We start from the raw sequence: 23,123 nt of genomic DNA, 5'->3' as shown, positions 1-23,123 counted from the left end.
GCCAGATGGGTGGGGTATAAATAATAAATTATTATTATTATTATTATTCCTTGTCCAAAATGAGATATCAAGGGCTACAGGTAGTTTAAAAAAACATTTTGTCCAGGTAATTCACAGGAAGCTCTAAAGTGAGTCATATTGTTCTGAAGGAAGGTAGATAATGTAGTGACAGAGAAGATTAGAATCTTGCAAGACTTTCACATTGCATGTCTGTCTTTTAATCAACCAGTGGGTAGTGGTTCTTAGAAGCCACCCTCCAATTCCTGTGAATTCGCAGCCCACATATTCAAAAAGTGCTGAGGGGTAGCTTTGTTGATAGAGCACGAGACTCTTAACCTCAGGGTCTTGGGTTCTTTCAGGGCTGGAGTCAGATGCAGGTCAGCAGTCAAGGAAGCAGATCTCCTCCGTAGTTAGTGAAGTTAACTCTTTATTCAAGCAAACAAGCACACAACTCGACCTAATGGTCTTAGCGACACTCCCCAGCAGGTCTTGTTGCCAGAACTGAAAGTCCCTGTCTCCCACACTTCTCCAAGGCTCCTCCTCTCCTGGATGTTTCCCAAGCAGTCTCAAACTGCGCCTGCACACCTCAGACCTCTGTTCTGTTGTTCTCATTATTCTGTGAGTTCTTGAAGACCAAGGAGGAGGGGAGCTTGTCATAGCAGGAGAGGGAGAGTCATTGGATTCTTGGATCAGTCTCTTGACACACACACCCCACCTCATAGTCTGACCTCCTCCCTGTCACAGACTCTTCCTGCTCCTAAACCCTGCTGCCCCTTCAGCATCCGGCGCTTCATCCCAATCTCCTCCCTGTGGCCTCCCCTCAGTGTCCCACCACCATTCCCTTGGCTCTGAGCATTCCTCCTCTGGGATTTCCCTTGTGGGTTCCTCTGCTGGTGCTTCCTACCACCATAGCTGTCAACGTTTCCCTTTTCTTGCGAGGAATCCTATTCGGAATAAGGGAATTTCCCTTTAAAAAAGGAAACGTTGACAGCTATGTCCTACCACTCCTCTTCATCCAGCCTGACAGGCTCAAGCCCCACGATAGGTGAAGGATCCCTGCAGTTCAGGGAGTTAGACTAGATGACCCTCATGGTCCCTTCTATGAATCTATGAAATTAGATGCAGTAGTAGCAGCTTATTTGCCAGGAGGTCAGGTGAGCATCTCTGCTCCACCATACTATTTGCTAGCAGTGACTCTTATGCCTACTGGCCACAATCTTCAAGATATACTTCTTCACCCCCTGATGGATGTGGTTGCTTGTTTTCATTTTTCAGATTGGCATGATTACCTGACATGCTACTACATCGAAGACAAATTGATCCTGAATTGTTCTTGGTTGCCCCTACCCCATGCAACAGATTCTCTTGTGTACACTGTGTTTTTAAAATGGTAAGTCAAGGGAGAGGGAATTGGGAAATCAACTGCAATATGCACCAGAGGTTTGTTTTTAAAAAAGAGTTTCAGAGGAAATATTTTCCTCAAGATCTTAGCAGGTGAGGGGAAGGGTTAAAGGTCCCCTCCATATCTCCTGTGGTTAGCATCCCCAGCTGATGCAATTATTATTTTTGAGAAAACGTGCTTGTTAAACGCAATGATGCTTTTAACATCACATGCAATTGGGATCTCACTCTCCTAGATATATGTCTGCAGGAGTCTATGTTGTGGAGGACTGCCAGCTACCAGCATAGTGTACAAGATTTAGCAGTAAAGGGAGACCAAGATAAAATTGGATGGCAAAATGTAAAGCTTGCTAGAAGCAGAAGCAAACTATCACAATTAAATGGGTTTCCCTACTTCCCTTCTCCAATAACTATCCTGTTTCCAGCTGAGCCCTTGTAAAACTCATCACAGAGAGAGCAATGCACCTAAGCAATGCACATGTTAGATCACTGGCAAAGAAACAAAAGCCAATCTTCTGTCCTGAACCCCCGGCCTACCTGGCGTCAAGTCCTGCTGGCGTATATATTACGTCAAGTCCAAAAGTCAGGAAACACAGTCCAGAGTCAAACCCAAAGCACAGTCCCATAGGGATCCCGGAGCATCCAAGGTGAGCCCCATCAACATGGCAGTTGAGCAGTCACAGCACCTCAGCTCTGCCTCCATTTTGTACTTTGCCTGCTGATTGCAGCATTTGGGCTTGACAAGGCATGTGACCCTCACGTGCTCCAAGCCTCTTCCAGCTCAGGAATCACACACCTTCTCCCTGAGCTGACGAGCCCCACCTGGGCTATGGCCCCTTGCCTGCCTCAGTCTCCCTCCCACTGCTCCCCACGCCTCAGAGCCCGCCTTGTTCATGGAGATGGGGGCCTCTCTGGCTCTGATGAGGGCTCCTGATCTTCTGGTCCCTGGACACTGAACCCCATCCCCTCGCCATCCTCTGTCATCCTGTGTGTACTTTCCACAACCCCAGCCTCTCCCTTCCCATCCCCCTCAGTGGGTCCCAGTCGCAGCTGCCCCCCTCGTCAGGGTCCTCTTCCTCCTCCCCTTTGTCCTGCCAGTTCATGACACTTCTCATACACATAGAACCAGTCCCAGATAATTCACAAAGTTTCTGTAAGCACACAATGGTTATGTGAGGCCTGAAAGTATTTGTGTACTGAGAGCCGAATGTTACACCTGTGTTAATTACATGATAGGGGATTTTAACCTTTTAATTCTGGTGCCAGTTGCAAGTGTTTCTGTCTTGCCCCAGGATGAATAGCAGCATGAGGGAGGGGTATTTTTTTCTGGGGCTACATACCCCCCAACAGTCCCTATTTGGCCAGGACAGCTATGGTTTTCTTCTCTCTGGGAAGAAAGAATACTTGAAGCTAATTTTCGTGGGTTTGCTTTTCTTTGTAGCTTCTAAAATCCCTCTGTAGAAGGCTTCCTTTTTAAAACCCATCTAGAGTCCAGCCCACTCTTGCCTTGAGTGGTGTGTCAGCCATTGCCCACAAATATCCACAGCAAGAACTTCCCACTCCTTGTCCATGGCTGGACAAGAGCAACAAAGAAAGACAAAAGAAAAAGAAGGTGTCAAGAAGACACAACTACTTCTTCTCTCCCTTTCCCATTCCTGAGGTATCTCAAGCTTGGGAGGGACGTGCAGGTGGATCTGGTAGCCTCTCCCATCTTTCTCCTCCTTACCAGCCAGCACAAGCAGCATTCAGCATTCTCCAGTAAACAAATAACCAGTATTTAATTTAACCAATAAATAAATACTTAACAAATACAGTGGTACCTCGGGTTAAGAACTTAATTCGTTCTGGAGGTCAGTTCTTAACCTGAAACAGTTCTTAACCTGAGGTAACACTTTAGTTAATGGGGCGTCCCGCGGGCACTGCGCCTCCACTGCACGATTTCTGTTCGCATCCTGAGGTAAAGTTCTTAACCTGAGGTACTATTTCTGGGTTAGCGGAGTCTGTAACCTGAAGCATCTGTAAGCTGAAGCATCTGTAACCCGAGGTACCACTGTAAAGGTTTAAACCATGAAACAGAACCATTTTTTAAAAAATCCCTTGCTGCAACTTCAAGTCACATAATTAAGGAAACATGTAGTTAGGCCCTGAGAAGACTGTTCAAGTGAGAGCAGCCACTGTGGGTCACTTGGATAGTGTTGTGTATGGGCTTCGCGCAAACGCCAGCAGAAGTGGTGCAAACATTACCTCTTAATGACAGTGTCACTTTTTTATTAGAACAAACTGTTCCATCTGACCCATAAATAACCTCAGTGCTAATCAGTCCTTTTAAACTTTTCCTCTTTTCTTTCTTTTTTGACAATGTGGATGACTCATTCAGAATGCTGGTTTGTGGTTGTGTTTAAGTGAAGGGTGCAGTTGCTTCTTCAGAGACACAAGGGAAATTCTGCCTTTCAGCCCTTTTGCTCTGGCCTAGACTGTCTTGTTTCGGGGGTTTTGGTTCAGTTTTTCCCCTGCTGACTAGTGCCATCAAGTGGTGCCTGGGAATGTTTTCGTAACAGAGTGAAGAACAAACAGTGAAGTCTCCCTGTATTGCCAAAGTCTCTCTAGAAAGAGTAAATACTGCATGGCTAACTGGCTTGAGAATTTTCTTTTTAACTGGAACGTCCTCCCAGCAGACGTCAAGGCAATAAGCAACTATCTGACTTTTAGAAGACATCAGAAGGCAATCCTGTTTAGGGAAGTTTTTAATGTTTGGTGTTTTATCATGTTTTTAATATTCTGTCGGGAGCTGCCCAGAGTGACTGGGGAAACCCAGCCAGATGGGCGGGGTATAAATTATTATATTATTATTATTATTATTATTATTATTATTATTATTGACATAACTGTTTAAAAAAACAACAACAAACAAACAGATCCACTAAGTATGATCACTGGCTATTATCAATTTTATATATTTTTTTAATGAATCATAGGCAGAACTAGGATTGGCTAAGCCAGGGGAAGCATCAGAGATGGAACCTGGACAGATTTGGTAAACTTAGTATTTTAGCAGCTTTTGGGTAGAAGCTGGAATCATCTGTGTCATGGTGGAACCTAACAATCTGGGAGCTTTCAAAGAGCATTGTGGATATAAGCTGAGGTGCCAAACATGGTGGCCATTCATTTCAATGCTGTGTGAGAGAGTATAAAACAAAGACTGCAGTAGAGCAGGGATACTCTCCAGATCCCTTGGACTACAACTCCCATCATCCCTGACCGTTGGCCATGTTGGCAAGGTAGGACTGATGCACATTACAGTCCAAGAACATCTGAAGGGCACCACATTGACTGCTCTTGATTAGTAGAGAAAATTTAAGACCCTCTCTCTTTAAACTTGGACGAGGCTCCTTACCTTCAAATCATCCTTTTCCCCCCATTTATAATTTACTGCAAACATCTAATGCATTTCTAAAAATAGTTTCGTGAAAAGGAGCACAAATATTAATGTAGCATTTTAATGTTCCCAAGAGAAGGCAACTTTTAAAAGAAGATTATTTGGCTGCCAAAAAATTGGTCTTTTGATTGCATACTTCATTTTGTTTCCTATCTCTCTGTGAATTTGCCATTTATAGATCATCTGCTGTATTAAAACACGGAACGTATCTATGACGCATATTGAGTTTGCTTTATGCTTTCCTTTCCCCTGAAGGAAATTGGAAACAAAACAACACTGTGAAAAGGTGGAAACGACCTTGCCTCTTTTAACAAGAAGAAAGCATCATATTCGCATTCATGCAAACGTGACCATATGGGTATCAGGCCGCTATTCCCACGAGGGATGTGTGACAACAAAGAAAATTTCATTCGTGCCCAGCAAAACAAGTACATTACATTTCTTCCATAGTCTGAAGCTGCAGATTTTATTGTAAAATAGTTCTGGTTTTGTTATTGTATTTTTTTCCCTAGGGCAGCAAACATGTTAGCCAGCAAATTCCAACACATGCAATTCTCTTTCACACTCACAGTTACCACGCATAATTTTATGCAGGCCTGTCCTCCTACCCAGATACAATTTATGTGGTGAGGCTTCACCACCACATGGGGAAGAACTTTTTCTAGACCATTGAAAGAACTGAGTATAGTTAGCACAGAGATGAGAATATTAAGCGGGGGTGATATAATAGCAGTCATCATATAACTGAAGGGTATCTGGATTTGTTCACATTAGTGCCTTGAAACGCAGCAGGATCCCACCCCTAGCTGTGTTTAAAACTGTATTTGCACAGCTGTTCACTTCAGAGATGAGGCTGGAATGTCTTCACCTGGCATGCATGACCTTTTGGGTCCGTCCCCCATTACCGCTTACTGTGCATCCAGTTTTTGAATTGGTTTGATGGGTAAACCATATCAAGCAGCAGTATTTGACAATAAATTACAGGATCAATATGGGCTGCGGCTATAACCTTTGCAGTGGAGCCCATTCAATCACCTCAAGTATAGATCCCTGTGGAACGCCCTCCCATCAGATGTCAAGGAAATAAACTATCTGACTTTTAGAAGACATCTGAAGGCTGCCCTGTTTAGGGAAGTTTTTAATGTTTGATGTTTTATCTTTTTAAATGTTTTGTTAGGTGGGGTATAATTTATTATTATTATTATTACTACTATTTGTTTTTATTATACTACAATGCTAATTTTAAGGCATCCCCATTATAGCATCTGCTAGGGCATTTTATACTGCAACTCCTGCAGCCCCATAGCTGTCAACTTTCAGATTTGAAAATTAATAATAATAATAATAATAATAATAAATTTTATTTATAATAAATTTTATTTATATCCCGCCCTCCCCAGCCGAAGCCGGGCTCAGGGCGGCTAACAACAATCAAATAATCAAAAAATCAAATAATCACACAATCTAAAAATATTTCATTATAAAAATTAATTAAATCAAATTGATGGCAACCAATTAAGCAAAGTTCTGTGCAGGTTGCCAGAGGAGGGAGTCAGGCTGCGCCCTGATCAAAGGCCTGGCGGAACAACTCTGTCTTGCAGGCCCTGCGGAAAGATGTCAAGTCCCGCAGGGCCCTAGTCTCTTGTGACAGAGCATTCCACCAGATTGGAGCCGCAGCCGAGAAGGCCCTGGCTCTAGTTGAGGCCAGCCTAACCTCTCTGAGGCCTGGGACCTTGAGGATGTTATTATTTGCAGACCGTAGGTTTCTCTGTGGGGCATACCAGGAGAGGCGGTCCCGTAGGTACGAGGGTCCTAGGCCGTATAGGGCTTTAAAGGTTAAAACCAGCACCTTAAACCTGATCCTGTACTCCACCGGGAGCCAGTGCAGCTGGTATAGTACCGGATGAATGTGATCTCGCAGCGAAGACCCCATAAGGAGTCTCGCGCGGCATTCTGCACCCGCTGGAGTTTCTGGGTCAGTCTCAAGGGCAGCCCCACGTAGAGCGAGTTACAATAATCCAGTCTGGAGGTGACCGTCGCATGGATCACAGTGGCTAGGTCAGGGCGAGAGAGATAAGGGGCCAACTGCTTAGCTTGGCGGAGATGAAAAAATGCCGCCTTTGTTATAGCTGTAATCTGCGCCTCCATAGAAAGGGAGGTATCGAAGATTACACCCAAACTCTTAACGGACGGTGCTGGCACTAATTGCACCCCCGCAAGAGATGGGAGTTGCCCCCTCAATCCCATATCGTCCCGCCCCAGCCAGAGGACCTCTGTCTTCGAAGGATTTAACTTCAACCGGCTCCCACGTAACCATCCAGCCACAGCTTCCAGACATCTGGTCAGTGTGTCTGGGGCCGAGTCAGGATGGCCATCCATCAACAGATAGAGTTGGGTGTCATCAGCATACTGATGGCAACCCAGCCCAAAACTCCGGACAAGCTGGGCGAGGGGGCGCATAAAGATGTTAAAAAGCATCGGGGAGAGAATCGCACCCTGAGGCACTCCACACACCAAGGAGTGGCGCGATGACAATTCCCCCCCAAGCGCCACCCTCTGTCCCCGACCAGAGAGAAACGAGCGCAGCCATTGAAGGACTGTGCCCTGGATCCCCACGTCGGCAAGGCGGTGGTCCAGGAGTTCGTGATCGACCATGTCAAAGGCTGCTGACAGATCTAGAAGAATCAGCAGCCCCGACCCACCTCGATCCAGCTGCCTGCGGAGATCATCTGTTAGGGCGACCAGAGCCGTCTCGGTCCCATGACCAGCGCGGAAGCCGGACTGGAATGGATCCAAAGCAGATGTTTCATCCAGAAACCTACCAAGCTGTTCAGCAACCGCTCTCTCAATCACCTTACCCAGGAATGGAAGATTCGAGACCGGGCGGTAATTGGATAGATCTGAGGGATCTAATGATGTTTTCTTTAAGAGCGGACGCACCACTGCCTCCTTCAGTTCCCCTGGGAATATCCCGGTGCCAAGGGACAAATTGATAATATCCCCCAGGGGGGCCCGCACCTCGTCTGGACACGCTCCTTTAAGGGATCAGCACCCTAAAAAATAAGGGATCAGCAGCCTCACCTGTCCTGGGGACAGTCTACAGGATATCTAACAATCCGGGATTAGCAGCGGGAAGCAGCGGGAAACGGTGCTGGAATAAGGGAATTTCCCGCAAAAAAAGGGAAGGTTGACAGCGGTGTGCAGCCCAAATGGTGCCAAACATATTGCTCTGCTTTCCTTTGGACCACATCAGTGAGGCCAAGAGGTGTCTTGTCATATGGGCAGCCCAGGTCCTCCAGACACACTGCCCAGGCTTGCACTCCAGAGAAGTCACTTTGAAGCTGCTTATGCAGCATTTTGGCTTCACCCCTAGAAGCGCACTGCATTGTCTCTCGAGACAGATGAATGCCAACAACAACAAAGTGTGATAAAATGGTGCCCACTGCTAAGGTTATAGTGAATGTGTGCTGAAACCCTGCCCTTTTAAAAAAGATGGGAAAATGGAATAAAAACTCTAAGTGCATCTGCAGCTGCTGAAATTATGTTCTTTTTCTGTTCTGAAAAGTGCCAGACTTTTCTGTGGTCTTAAAAAAGGTGGAAGAACCCCAGGGAGAATACGGTCTGCTTATGATCAGATTATGGTGTTGTGTGGATGCCCCATTAAAAGTGAACAAAGCATGGCAATTCCACATTAAATGCCAAGTGTGGATGCACCCTGTGACTAGGAGAAACTGCATGCAAATTATTTTCTGTTTGGTTGTTTTGTTTTTGCATTTTAGAGAAATGTCCTTCACCCTTCAGAATAAGAGCTTATCAGTTGCTCCACAAACTAATAATTATGTGGGACTCACCAAGAGATGTACTACAGTATGAACTTCAATATAAGGAAGAAATGCAAGCAACCTCATCCTGGATATCAGTATGTAAATCAATAAGATCTGTATTAGAAAGCTTCTTATGGGCTAATATGGGCTGCCATATGTCTGGATTTTCCCACACATTACCAGGATTTCAACAACTTTCGTGTTTTCTTTTAAAAAAGTGCAACAATTTGGGGGTCTTCCATAAAAAAGTGAACAACTTTCTGGGTGTCCTGGTTTTTACTTTTTGAAATATGGCGACCCTATTCTTGTGGGCATCTAGTTTGGCCACTGTGAGAACAGAATACTGGACTAAATAGGCCTTTGGCCAGATCCTGCACAACTCTTCTTTTGTTCTTCACTATCAGAAAAATCTTAGCACTGACTTCTCCCTGAGTTTCTGCTGCACTTTCAACGTTGCCGAATTCAAATGTTGCAGTGGCTTTCTTACTTTATCTTCCTTTTACTGTTCCTACTGCTCATGTTCCAGTGGTTAAATTCAGGTGTCAAATTTATGATGCAGATTAAGCTGGCCTTTTGTACAAACTGTGTCAGTTTTTTATTTTGCTCAATTATTGCTTTGGTTGCTGGATTTGCAACTAATTCTTACAGGGCCTTTGATATGCCTCCAGCTGCATAGGGATTAATTGAAGGGTTTGGGTACTCCTCTCTAATGAAGGAATTTAAGAAGAGGTTGAAAAGCATGTGTAGAGTTATTCAGCCTGGATTTCATAACCTCGGACATTTACTTCCTATCCCATTGACACTGCCCTGCTAAACACTGATTGCCATTTTAATTAAGGCACCTGGCCTTTGGGAAGAACTCCAGCGGATAATCTGAGAATTATTAATTGTACTTATTTGCAGGTTCCTATAGAGAATGGGATCTTTAATGCAACTATCTTCGGCGTAAATATATCATCATCATATGTTGCTCGCCTCAGATGTAAACCCCCTGGTAAAAGTTGTTCTGTTTGTGCTTGGAGTGAAGAAATTATGATCCCACATAGTAAGTGCCATGCATATTAATTTAATCATGGGTGTATTTCAGTTGTTTGGCTTTGTTTAAGAATGAAATTCTGACTGTAAATATGCTTCTGGGTTTAAATTTCCCATGTTGTTATTTACCAGAGCTTACTGAAAAGCCAACCATTGTGGAAAATGCAACTGAAAAGATAGCACAAGGAAAAATAAGTATCTTTCTTAAATGGAAGGTAATGTATTATATTTTTATGCTACTCTTCTTCCTTGGAGCTCAGGCAAAGCCCCATCCACTTATATCCTTACAGCGATCCTATCAGCTAGAATAGACGGGGTGTTGAGTAGCTCAGAGTCAGCCAGGGAACATACCGTATTTTTTGCTCTATAAGACTCACTTTTTCCCTCCTAAAAAGTAAGGGGAAATGTGTGTGTCTTATGGAGCGAATGCAGGCTGCACAGCTATCCCAGAAGCCAGAACAGCAAGAGGGATTGCTGCTTTCACTGTGTAGCGATCCCTCTTGCTGTTCTGGCTTCTGAGATTCAGAATATTTTTTTTCTTGTTTTCCTCCTCCAAAAACTAGGTGCATCTTGTGGTCTGGTGCATCTTATAGAGCGAAAAATATGGTAATTGCTCAGCAGAGATTTTAACTCCACTTTCAAAATTCTGTCTACTATATCATAGGGTGTCTAGTTTGGACATATTTGATAAGTATGTTAAATTTGTGAAACGAATGTAACTAACAAACAGCTACTCTGTACTGTGGCTACATAAATGACGAAGAGCCAGGTCAGATGGAATGATCCAGTCCAACAAATCATCATGTGCCTTGTCTCAGTACTTTCTGGTTTATTTAACCAGTGTTTCCTGTGATGTCTGAATTAGAAATTAGTTTGAGCAGTGCCGAGTAAGATTGGTCAAACTACAGTTTCCTAGTTTGGATATCTGGGAAACTGGTTCAACAGACCAGGGTGTATTGAGTTAAGGCTTGAGAGAAGGGAATGAAGGCGTCCAGAGGACTGCATAGGCACACGGTTGGTTGGTTGGTTGGTTGGTTGGTCAACAAACATTGCATCTGAACCAAGCCATAGTAATAGTCAGTAATAATGAAGGCTGTTGTGTGATATTTACAAAACAGACAAGAAAATATTTACAGAGATAAAATTGATACTGGAATTAGATCTATCATAAAAAATTCATGCTTTTATAATTTAGTTTGGTATGGATTGCAGCTTTCACTGTGCCTGCAATATTTCATGTCATTTTATTTCTGGTGCATAATAACTGTTTAATGTTCATCTTTGCTTATATTAGACAACACAAAGCAGGAATACCATTGGTTACAATATAAGCGTCGAAAGAATACCCCACTATTGCCGCCACATACGGACACACCTCAACATAACAGAGAACTGGGTGCATCTGAATCTCTCCATGGCTTATTACAGAATCAAAATCTTTGCCTACAATGAAGCAGGAAAATCCCCTCCGCTAACATACCTGGTTCCAGATTTCACTGCAAAAGCTACAGGTAGAGTATTTTTCTGTCAAGAAGAATGCATAAAGAAAATATGGTGAAGGACCAAACTTCCCTTTTTTGAGTTTTGAGGCAGCATAAGTGGAATTCAATCAATGTGTTTGCTTGTTACACTATTTCTATCCGACTTACGTATCTGTCTGAACTCACTAAGGACACAATGCAGGGCTGGTTTCAGTGTGCTTAAGCCCATTTGCAGCAGCAGCTTGAGGGCACTTAATTGTGCCAATTGTGGACATCATGTCATGCTGAAACTGTAAGATGAAATAGTGTTTACATGCCAGTGGACTCCCAAGTACATGTGTCAGAATGCCCGTCCAAGAGGGTGTTGGGTTTTCTTAACGCTCTGTTATTTTTAATAGTTCCCTTTCCCATTGCAGATTTACATGGCCAGTTCAACCTTTCAAATCAGCAAAATTATTCTGTTATCACCTGGGATCTAAAACACAGTTCAGATTGCATTGTGATCGACTGGGGCACTGGATTAGAAGACATGAAGATTCATGTTTCTACTTGGAAAAATGAGATACGACTAGGTATTAAATTCAATTTCTATAAAACTGACAAGCAGGTTTCATTGTTTGCTTCTAGACACTTAAAATAATCAGACATAAATAATCTGTTAACTACTTCACTTGGGTTCTGATCATGTTGAACAGTTCATGAACCAGGATAACAACGTAGGAGGGGCCATTCTGGATCAGACCAGAGACCCATTTTGTTCTCACAGGTGGCTATGGGACAGACATGAGCAGAATAGCATTCTCAGACATATTCCCCAGCATCTTGTTTTAAGAGGCACTGTACGGCTGACACTTACATAGACATAATAACTTTGCCAACCTTATCCTCTGTTTCATGGTAGCAAATTCCATAGTTTAACTGTGTGTTTTGTAAAATACTTTTCATCTGACCTGAATGGTCAACCACTCAGCTTTGTTGGAAAACCCCAGATTCTAGTATTAGGAGAGACAAACTTCTCCTTATCCACTTCCTTCATATTCTCAGTGTGTGTCTACATTTGCACTAGCAGTGCACTGTGCTGTGCAGTACAGTGTGATTAAGCCCATTGAAAGCAAACATCCTTTATGGCCTTGGAAACCTGCTTTGACATGTGGATCTCCTTTCCTGGACTATTTATAATTTGATCAGCAGATCTTATTTTCAAAATTGCTAGCTATCTTTTAACCAAGACGACCAGGGCATTATAATACAACCAGAAACACAAGCACTGTCAGAGCCATCTGTCAAGCAAGCCCAAACAGACTTTGCAGGATTTCAGATTTCCAGCAAATTTTGTAGGTGTAGAAACAAGTTTTCAAACAGAACTGGACAATAGAAAGCAAGTGCAGTTGCTGTGCATCTTCTGTTTCTGTGAAGCTTGCACTGAAATCCTGCATAGTATTGGATGAAATATGCCATGCCAAAGCCAAAGGCACAAACCTCAATGAATCCAAAGGATATCCAGTCACTATTCACTTTTGTTTTCTTTCTTGCCCTGTCCTGCTTTCCCTTTTCATCATCCCAGCCACTAACAACGAATTCCAGTTTCAGAAAAAAGTACCATCAATAGTGGTTAGATGAAAAGCAACCGATATATCAAAAACCCCACACTGTGCCTGCTCATTAGCAAGCCATGGGGGAAAGATTTATACATTTCAGACACAGCAGAACAACAATATACATAGATGAGAAGATTCCCTTTGCCCACAGCCACCTAGTGCCATGAAGTGTACTTACTGTCCTGTCACAGGCTAGATAGCTTTTCCTCATCTTCCTGAAAATGTGTCCTTGCAAAGCCCAATAATAATTCCTTAGCTTGTTATACGAAGACCATCTGATTTATGTGCAAAGAACCTCTAATTCAGGGACGTTTTGCAGCACTCTCTTTCTGCATATTGATAGGGATCGCACAGGTGATTCTAGCAAACAGATCAATCGGGATTAGCCGTAATGTACCTTGGAAGGCATCTGATCTGAGGTTGCCATCAATTATTCATCCCCTGTTTTCCTTGACCTTCTTTTATTACATGTTCATCCCCTTCAGGTTGCTTTTTTTAAAGCTTCCGGAACAAGAAAAATCCATACTTGAACCATCAGGAGTAAAGTCATTTTCGTTTCCCCACAGCATCTCAACCTTGTAGATGTAGCAAGCTTAGCATATTTTGAAAAGCAAGGCCATCTGCTATATAATGCCGTCTGATTTAAACAATTGAACACTTGCATTATCTGAAGGTGGATGGGAATGCACGTATATCCAACAAATTCATGTGCACGGTCTTCTTAGATTCCTGGGTTTCAGGTGTACGTGTGGCAGAATTATGTTATGAATTATACATTTGCAAGTGGCAATGTCTGTGTCTACCATCTAGATGGCCTCCAATCATATAAGTTATATAAAGTAACATTTCATGCATTTGACTGTCAGTGTGAGGATTTCATGAAACGTGAATGGACGCTGGCCAGGACTTACTTCTATGCAGTGGAAGGAGGTATATCTTCATATTTTTCTAATATAATTTCTTCTTGTTTCTATTCCAACTTTTAATAAGTACTCATAAGAGTTGTACTGCAATGAGTGGACACTAACCTAAGGCAGGGGTAACCAACATGTTGCCCTCCAGATGTTGTGGACTACAACTCCCATCACCCATGACCATTGGCCATGTTGGCTGGGTCTTGTGGGAACTGTAGTCCAAAACACCTGGAGAGGGCCATGTTAACTATCCTGATGTAAGTGTATACTCCACACTATAATGGACTTGTTTGGGGCATTTGATGAAGTTAGTTCCCCAATTTAATCATTATTTAATAATTCAATTATTATTCAATTATTTTATTTATATCCCCCCCCCCCCACCTTTCCATAAAACATTATTCTGCTCTATTCTTTTTCAGACATTCTGATATTCCTTCAGTTCTGCTGCATCAGAACTCTGGCAGGAATTTTGGAATGTTGGAAATGGGAGTTTGCATATGCTTTCTCACTATGAATAAGTGTGGACATCACAATAAATCATGGTTTATTGTTGCATGATTTGGACATAGCGGTGGACTGCATGTCGGCCAGTAAACTGAGCTTGAACCCTGGGGAAATGCAGGCGCTGTGGGTGGTGGCTCCCATGTCTAGAAGATGGGCCAGTCAGCTGTTCTGAACTGGGTTGCGCTCCCTCTGAAAGAGTATGTTCATAATTTGGGGATGCCCCTGGAGACACCTTCAACACTGGAGGCCCAGGTAACCTCAGTGGCTAGGAGTGCCTTTTACTACCCACTGCTGGGATACCAGCTATGGCCATTCTTGCACAGGGATAGTCTGACCACTGTAATTCATGCATTTGGGGCAGACCAAAGCCTTGGTGACCACCAGTCAGTGGGTAAGCCCAAGAGGGCAGAAAATGCATAAAACTAGCTGAGGAAAGTTAGTTTGGGAGGAAAAAAAACCCTCAACTAATTTGGAGACTCTCTTTTAAGTTCCCAAAAAAGGTCCAGCTAATGTAACCGTTCCAGTTGTGACGAAGCAGTCAGCTGTTGTGAAATGGGATGCCATACCTACAGAAGAGTGCTTAGGATTCCTTCTGGGTTACAGAATTCGCTACACCGAAATCTTGAAAAACCTCTCTGTGGGTAGGTCACTTTGTTGACTGGACGTTATCATTGAAAGATTCGTCATCTAGTTCACACTCAACGGCAGCATTTTTGTTTCTAAATTGAAAAACGTCGGAGGAAATTGCACGTGGCTGATGGGAGTTGTAGTCCAATAATATCTGAAGGATGACAACTTTCCCATCACTGGATCAGAGTAAAAAAATGCCAAAACTGATATAATTTCAGTCACCAAGACTCCTTTATCTATCAACAACAACACATTCACCGTGGCATCTTTGAATGCTCAAAGCACTTCCTCTATTTCTTCAGAGAAATGTCACAACAATCCTGTAAAGCAGATCATGTACTCTCATGTCCATATTGCAGATGCAGAGTTGAGGCTGAGAGAGCGTGGCTTTCCTAAGGTTGCCTGCTGAGTTCATGGCAGGGACAACAAGATCCATACTGAGAACGTTCTTTCTCCGATAGTCAGAACAACTAACTATTATAGAAAGTGTTTAATTGCAGAAGCCTGGTGGGAAAGAAGTGCTTTCAGCAAACGTTTAAAGGTCAACATAGAAGGTGCCTAATCAATTTCTATTGGAAGAGCATTCAACAGGGCTTGGTCTATGATGCTAAAGGCTCAGTTCATGTCTATCTCAAATGAGCCTCACCAACACATGAGAAAAACCAGTGACGCTCCTACAGATGATCTCAGTGCCTGAACTGGGATATATTCTGTATATATCTATACAGAGGTATCGAAATCTTATATTGGTCTCATGCTCTGTCATAGCATTTTGATTTTTCCCCTCTTGTGTTGCAGCTGTTACTGTCGGTCCTTCAACTCAGCAGTACCTCATGACGGGACTTACGGCAAAAACTCTTTATAGAGTGCAGACCTCAGGACTCACCAGTAAGGGAGAAGGAGCTCAAAGCCAGCCACAAATTTTTACTACCCTGAAATATGGTATTGCAAAGGTTTTAAGAATTTATTTTTATTTTTCAGTATAAATATTGCTGGGATGGATAAGTGTCAAACAATTAAAGCAGTAGGTGGCATCTAATCCCTCTTCCTCTCATGAATACTGGGGCACCCCATTTTTGCTGAGCACTTAAGCTCTCTGCCCCATTCCCAAAGCAACTCCCAAGGACTGAGATTACCTCTGTAGCAGATTAGGATGTGGCACAGAGGGCTGGTGGGGGTGGGGGTGTCAGCAGAACAAATAGGTGTCCCCATATAACATAAGCAGAAATGTCACTCACCTCAGCCTAGATGACCATTGGAGTAGTCAGTCCTTCCATTTCTACCTGAATTATTTGTATGGGAAAGTACTGCATTTATTTATGCATTCCTATTAGTATATACAGTGGTACCTCAGGTTACATACGCTTCAGGTTACAGACTCCACTAACCCAGAAATAGTACCTCGGGTTAAGAACTTTGCTTCAGGATGAGAACAGAAATCGCACGACAACGGCACGGCAGCAGCAGCAGCAGCAGCAGCGGGAGGCCCCATTAGCTAAAGTGGTGCTTCAGGTTAAGAACAGTTTCAGGTTAAGAACAGACCTCCGGAATGAATTAAGTACTTAACCCGAGGTACCACTGTACCCTCAATTTTAGCCTGGAGGGAATAAGAGCTGCACCCATTTGATTTTTAGCCATGCAAACACAAACGAGAGTCAGGCAGGTGTGGTCATAATAAGCGTAAGCCCCCATTCAGCACAAATGGATCCCTGGGAAAGTATTTCTTCTTCATTTTTAATTGACTAGGACACAATATGAGATGGAAAGGAATAGGCATTTATGCTGACAGAGGGAAGTTGACCCTGAAAACCTTTCTAGCTAGGGGACATATTTATAATCTCCTCTGTTTCCACTGTTCAGGCTGTGAGTTCTGTTACTTCTGTATCCAAAAATAGCATTGCACACACGAGAGAGCGATCAGCAAGTCTGGGGGAATCCAAAGGGAGAGACCCCCCAAAACAGCCCAGTAAAAGCTGGGTGTGTGCAGAGGCCAAAGGAGGCTGGCTGTTGGTGGGGAGGGGAAAAGAGTGGGGTAGCTAGAACACTGAACAGAAGCACTTCATCCTGCAAAATTTAGCTTGACATCTCTCTAGAGGCCTCCTTAAAAATTGTAAAGGAGGTTCCATTAGCCCTCTGTGCAAATGGTTCGATTGTCAAATGGTATTTGTTAAGCTGTTTTCCAATACGTAATCTAAACGAGTGTTCTGAACATTCCAATCATCAGATCCTGGGGAGTTTGAAGGAAGTGTGGCTGGCCTCTGTCTTGGCCTCATGGTGACCATGGCTGCCATTGCCATACTTTGTTCCCTGATACTTAAAAGGTAAGAGATTTTCCTTGCCTTGCATATTTTCATCCAGCCTATATTACTTATTAAGCACAAGTAAGCAACATGGTTAAAGCCAATATTGTCTGGTGGTTAGAGAGTTGGAGCGGGTCTTCCAGGGAGTCATCTACTAAACCTCTGTCAGTTCACTCTCATTATGTTTCCCTTCTATGAAACCACCCTGAGATCTATGGGTATAAGGCAATATACAAATTTAATAAATAAATTTTAAAAAACAGAATACTGACCAAAAAGTAACAGTGACCTACAATACAGGATTGTTTGTGAGAAATATAAAGGCTCTAAAGCACTTGGCATTAGCAAATTATAAACTACCTATTCCTTAAGGCCATGAAATGTGCAAGTTTATCCGTGAAAATCACCATACTGTGACAGATAGGAGTAAGTTATTTGCTGAGAACAACTTTTGGTCTGGAGATTCAGGTCTGAAAGAGCAAATCGTCTGATGCGTTTAAAATATTTTTTAAAAAAAATTACTGAAGCTTTTTTTTAAAAAAATGAACATTTAAATAACATTTAGAATAAATACATGCCCAAGGGACGGGCTTATTAACTGAGTGTGGTTTTAATCTGTTTTACTATTTTAACTATTGCATGTTTTGAAGTATGGTTGTGTTTCCCCTGCCTCAGTTTATGAAATAAATAAATAAAATAATAGTTCCCAGGATCTTTGCACTTTTTGGCTGGAACACCGGAAACCAGAAGGTTTTACTCCTTAGTGAACAATAGAGAAGATAACTGCCTGCCTTTTTTAAATGTGTGTAACTCTGTAAAGAAAAGAGCTATAATATATAAAGAGAAGGGTGCAGTCTTGGAGAGCATTATAGGAAACAGCAGGCCCAGCTCTTTGTGGGTGGAAAAGGCAATCCTTGGGTAGGGGTGGTCCGTTCTCCTCACTGCCCTTTACCATACCATACTATGGCTGGTCAGGGGAGGATTTGATTCTGCTGAACCCAAAGCCCCCTTCTTCCCTGGACACCATACTCTCTCCCTTTATTTTTTAAACTTTTTAGATGGAAAAAGCAAAGAGGGATAGGAAGCTAAAAAGCCACTAGAGCTTAGGAAGGAGCAATAACCCCATCATGGATCCTCTCCCTCATCTCATAGGATTTTTCTGCCTGACAAGGAGAATATTCTTTTGTTCTGAGTGATTATTTGGGAATTACTCTGTGTTTTCTCCTTCAAGCTTAAGAATTGTGTTTTCCTGTTCCCTTTGGGTTTCTTTTCCAAAACCCACCCACCACATAAATGGTTACCAAAAGCAGTTAAAACTGCCCTTGGCACTTGGTCTTTCAGCTGTTCCCCATACAAAAATCCTGGTACAAATGTTGCAGAAAGGCTGTTGTTGACCCCATTTCTGCCAACTCGGTCCCCTTTCTTTCAAACATTTCTAAACTGCCTTTCATCAAAAATCCCAGAGTGGTTTACGGTTCGTAAATACCAACACAATGAAAACAAATAATTAGACTTTAACACAGTAAAAACAGTAGCCAAGCAACAGGGTGTATTGATGACCAGCAAAGACGCAGGTGAACGTTAAGTATCTGACCAATATAGACGTCAGAATGGAGCTTGGGCAACTTTTAAGATGTTAATAAATGACTATGCTCTAACAAGCTTAAACAAAAATTGTCCTTGCAGATCAAGAAAGGTATGTTGGCCAGCTGTACCAAATCCAAAATATAGCGCTGCTCTGCTGAGTATGGAGAGAACCACACCAGTGGTATGCAAATACTGTTTTGAAGCGTTACATTACCATTTGTTACTACCTACTTCTCTGTATATGCTTCTGTTATAGGTAAGGTAAAAAGGTAAAAAAGAAAAGAAAAAAGAGGTTGCTAAGAGCCAGTGCGGTGTAGTGGTTAAGAGCGGTAGTCTCGTAATCTGGTGAACCGGGTTCGCGTCTCCGCTCCTCCACATGCAGCTGCTGGGTGACCTTGGGCTAGTCACACTTCTCTGAAGTCTCTCAGCCCCACTCACCTCACAGAGTGTTTGTTGTGGGGGAGGAAGGGAAAGGAGAATATTAGCCGCTTTGAGACTCCTTAGCGTAGTGATAAAGCGGGATATCAAATCCAAACTCTTCTATTAAAACCAGAGTTATAATGCAATCAAGCATCAGACAAGTGCGACATCTGCTTTTAGAGATAGCATGTCTCTAAACACTAGTTGCTAGGGATCTCTGCCCACTGAATTGGCTTCCTATAGGGACCTGGTTGGGCACTGTGAGAGCAGAATGCTTGACTAGATGGGCCTTTCATCCAGCAGAGCTTTTATTGTGTTTTTATTTCTGGATCATAAATTTGATTTTCCCATGCAGTCACCTACAGGACTACACACACAGAAAGGCTATAATAAATGCAGGAAAATACTAGCATGCTGGGGTCATTTTCACATAAGGGTTGATTCCTAACCCATGCACCATTGCCCAAAACAATTATAGCTGAACTATTCATTTGCAGCTTTTTATCTGCTGAGTTTATTTAATCGGTGTATAAAAGCCTACTTTTTTTAAAGAAAAATGGTATATGTTGTCTATTGCACTTTGACATCTGATTTTATGCAAACACTGCAAGTTAAAATGTTTCTAGCCAGCTCTGCTGTACTGTTTTTAATACTTGATTGGGAGCTGCCCAGAGTGGCTGGGGAAACTCAGCCAGATGGGCGGGGTATAAACAATCAATTATTATTATTATTATTTATTATTATTATTTATTATTATTATAGGCCAACAAGAAATGGAAGGCAAAACCTAGGCTGCATTGAAGGGGACAATGGAAGATTAATTCAGTTTGCTTAATATAGTATATAGGGAGTGAATGAGCTCACTTAGTCCCTACTGGAAAATTCTGTTACGTATGGGTGAATGATATAACCCAGGGGTCAGCAAACCTTTTCAGCAGGGGGCCAGTCCACTGTCCCTCAGAACTAGTGCAGGGCCAGACTATATTTTGAAGGGAAAAAATGAACAAATTCCTATGCCCCACAAATAACTCAGAGATGCATTTTAAATAAAAGCACACATTCTACTCAAGTAAAAACACGCTGATTCCCGGACCATCCGCGGGCCGGATTTAGAAGGCGATTGGGCTGGATCCGGCCCCTGGGCCTTAGTTTGCCTACCCATGGTATAACCATATAAGAGTAATACCAGTAGGTAGTCAGGTCATTTTCATCATATGAAAATGCTTTTCATTAAATTTAATTTTGATATGAAAGAATTCATTTACCATTTAGTGCACTTTTCAACGGGGGTCATAGTAAGGAACCAAACAAAACCGTAACAAGACTATGCATTGTCTTTATGTTTCAACTGTGCAGGTTCTTCTGCGACCCAGTTTACAGACTCCGTCACAAGCATATAATGAAGCCAATGAGCTTTATGCGGTAGATGATGATTCAGAGACACTGTTAAGACAAGGATCCATTTCTTCAGGCACAGCTACAATGGTTTCCACAGACCATTCTGAAGCAGTCGCAAGGCAAATACTGGACACTACTCTGAAACCTTTGAAAATCCCTGACCAAGTCAGCAGCGGCGAGAAGGGAAAGGTTGGAGTTCACACTGATTATATTGGTGTGGCTGTCAGTCAGAGAGCCATGCAGAAGCTCTCAACACATCTCCCCAAAGGAGCAGCCCACCTAGAGAGGACGTTGATCAACAATTCAAGGAGACAACCAGCAGCACACACTGCTCAAAATCCTGTAATGCTAAGTCAGGGGGAGCTTAGTCTAGCAACTTTGTCCTTAGAAAGCAGGTCAAAATTTGAGCAAAATCATCATGAACCACCTTGTTGAGATGAACAGCAATTAAAAGACAGATTCTGGCAGTAGGGCATGTCATTTTAGGGGTGAAACTTAACTTTTGCAAGTATATTCAGTGAGGGGTCTAAAAATATGTTATTGGCATGAGGGATTAAAATCTGCTATTGGTTTTGTGATTGGACGTTTAGGTAAGTCTACAAAGTTTGTAGTTTTGATTTTTATGCAATTTTGCAATGTTCTACACACACAAAAATAAGACAAAGTTTAAAATTGGAAATTCCACAAAAACATAAAAGATGTCAATATTTTAATGTAGTTACTTACCAAGCAAAACTAAATTATATCCTATCAGTTTAACCAAAATATCTTTTGAATTCCCAAGTCATGTTGCAACTTTTCAGCACCCTTCATTTTTGGAATTTGAAAGTTGGAAAATTCAACACGCCCCATTCTGGCAATTCCTCCAATGTGATTTCTAAAAACAGGCGGCACATAACACTGTTGCATTAAATCCTTTGGGATGTATCTTATGATTACAAATCAGAACATAACTTCTGTTCATACAGATTAATATTTTTGGGGGAGGTGCGAGTGCTCCGAAAGGGTCCTAGAGCCTTCCCATTTCCTTCTAAAACTGTGCGCTAACTAGGCTTTGGGAAGGAGGGAGAACTCTAGGACCCTGTCTAAGCCCTCGTGCCTCCTCCTTTGGGAGAATTATGGTTGGATGGGCTCACTTTTTTTTGAGCCACACACAAAGGTACCAAGTGCTTTGCCCTATGTAATGTCCAGCAGCCTGTTGTAGTCTCGTTGCTGAGCAACATGCAAGGCTCAGTGGAGTGGGAGGCCAGCCAATCAGAAGAGTCTCTGAGGTGTACTTGCCTGGAGGCAGAGTCAGCATCCGAAGTCAGGTCCAGTCCTAGGGTTGGCTGAACAGCAATCTGTGTGGCCTGGTGGTCCAGGGTATCTGATGATCATGAGCTCAAGGGCCAAGACAAGCAGGAAGCAGCAAGGAACTACAAGCGTTGTTACCAACCTGTCTGCTGCTGGAAGCTGTGCTTAAGAAGGCTGAAGCCAGCTGGTTCTCATCAGTGCCTTCTCCTGTGTGTCCTTGAAGGCTGATCAGCTGCAGGTGGAGTCGCTCCCCCTTCTCCCCCTTCAGGCTGCTGTTCAGCAGGCATAGCTGACTCCTGGCCTCCTCATGGTGATAATTTGCATGCGTGTACATTTGCACGTACATTATAATGTGTTCTGTCTTGTGCAATCTGTCTGTGCACTCACATTTTTTATTTTCATGGGGGCAGAAGTAGTGTCTGTAAGGATTTGATTAATAAACAATAGGTAAATAAGCAGGTTATGTAAGTAATTTATATAGTGAATATTCATAATTTTCTGTTCATATTTAGCCATTTTGTGTACTGATTTTATATAGCAAAGAGAAAATAATACAATTTAGAATGAATCAAGTGAATTTATCTGTACAATATAACTAAGCATCTTCACGTTCAAAAAGCGGTGCAGCCCACAAAATTGCTTCAGCTGCCTCATCTCTCTCTTACCTGTTGCTAAAAGTAGGCTAATTATTTTATTAAGCAGATGCTGCTACCCAACAAATCATAGGCATTCTTCTTTAAAGATGGGAGTTGGCAGATTGTGAGGCAGGGAAAGAGTTTTACTGGTGATGGGCTTCTGGAAACAAGGAGAAAGGGAATATCAACCCCCCCCCCAAAAAAAAGCCAAATTAGCAAATTAATCTCTTATTTAGCTTGATGATATACACTGTAGAACTCTGTTTATCTTACATTGAGGAAAACTATAGTCAGGATCCTGAATTCTGACCACCTGCTAGACTCAAGATGCTTTAAACAAGTTCCACCAAACTAAGTGGCAAGTTCTTACACAATTTAAGTTAAAAGAATTTCCTTGTAGGCTGGCTAGGAAGTATGCAGTTCAAAACTTGCCCCAGCCATGAACTCACTATAAGGATTTTCACAGCCTCAGACCGTTACAAATGGGGAATAGCAGCAGCCTTGACAATAAATGTGAGGAACTTGAATTCTATGCATGTTAAATATTGGCATTACTTTATGTTGATATTTTATCATTTTTAACACACACACTTCCTCAATGCTCCAGATTTTTTCATCTTTGCTATCACTGTAAATGCAAAGCACACATGTCAAAATACTAGCT

At 42.5% G+C, this 23,123-nt stretch overlaps 1 protein-coding gene across 2 annotated transcripts in view; it reads left to right on the top strand.

Moving 5' to 3' along the window:
- Window positions 1-22,597, top strand: part of LOC308458031 (interleukin-6 receptor subunit beta-like) — a 67,529-nt gene extending 44,932 nt beyond the window's left edge. The window contains exons 6-18 of one of the 2 annotated variants that reach the window (XM_080972558.1): window positions 1,276-1,390; window positions 5,093-5,265; window positions 8,617-8,756; window positions 9,565-9,706; window positions 9,829-9,911; window positions 10,991-11,207; window positions 11,594-11,749; window positions 13,586-13,705; window positions 14,685-14,837; window positions 15,625-15,768; window positions 17,051-17,147; window positions 18,813-18,894; window positions 20,490-22,496. In XM_080972558.1, coding sequence (XP_080828684.1) covers window positions 1,276-1,390; window positions 5,093-5,265; window positions 8,617-8,756; window positions 9,565-9,706; window positions 9,829-9,911; window positions 10,991-11,207; window positions 11,594-11,749; window positions 13,586-13,705; window positions 14,685-14,837; window positions 15,625-15,768; window positions 17,051-17,147; window positions 18,813-18,894; window positions 20,490-20,966 — 2,099 coding nt within the window. In that variant the 3' untranslated portion in view covers window positions 20,967-22,496. Of the gene's footprint in view, window positions 1-1,275; window positions 1,391-1,670; window positions 1,742-5,092; window positions 5,266-8,616; window positions 8,757-9,564; window positions 9,707-9,828; window positions 9,912-10,990; window positions 11,208-11,593; window positions 11,750-13,585; window positions 13,706-14,684; window positions 14,838-15,624; window positions 15,769-17,050; window positions 17,148-18,812; window positions 18,895-20,489 lie in introns of those variants that run through there. The other variant, XM_080972559.1, reaches the window with a different exon arrangement.
- Window positions 22,598-23,123: the final 526 nt, after the last annotated feature.

Source organism: Podarcis pityusensis, assembly GCF_964106645.2.
Source record: "Podarcis pityusensis genome assembly, chromosome: 11".
Taxonomy (NCBI): Eukaryota; Metazoa; Chordata; class Lepidosauria; order Squamata; family Lacertidae; genus Podarcis; species Podarcis pityusensis.
The sequence above is the reverse complement of the archived record's forward strand: the minus strand, read 5'-3'. Positions and strand labels throughout refer to the sequence as shown.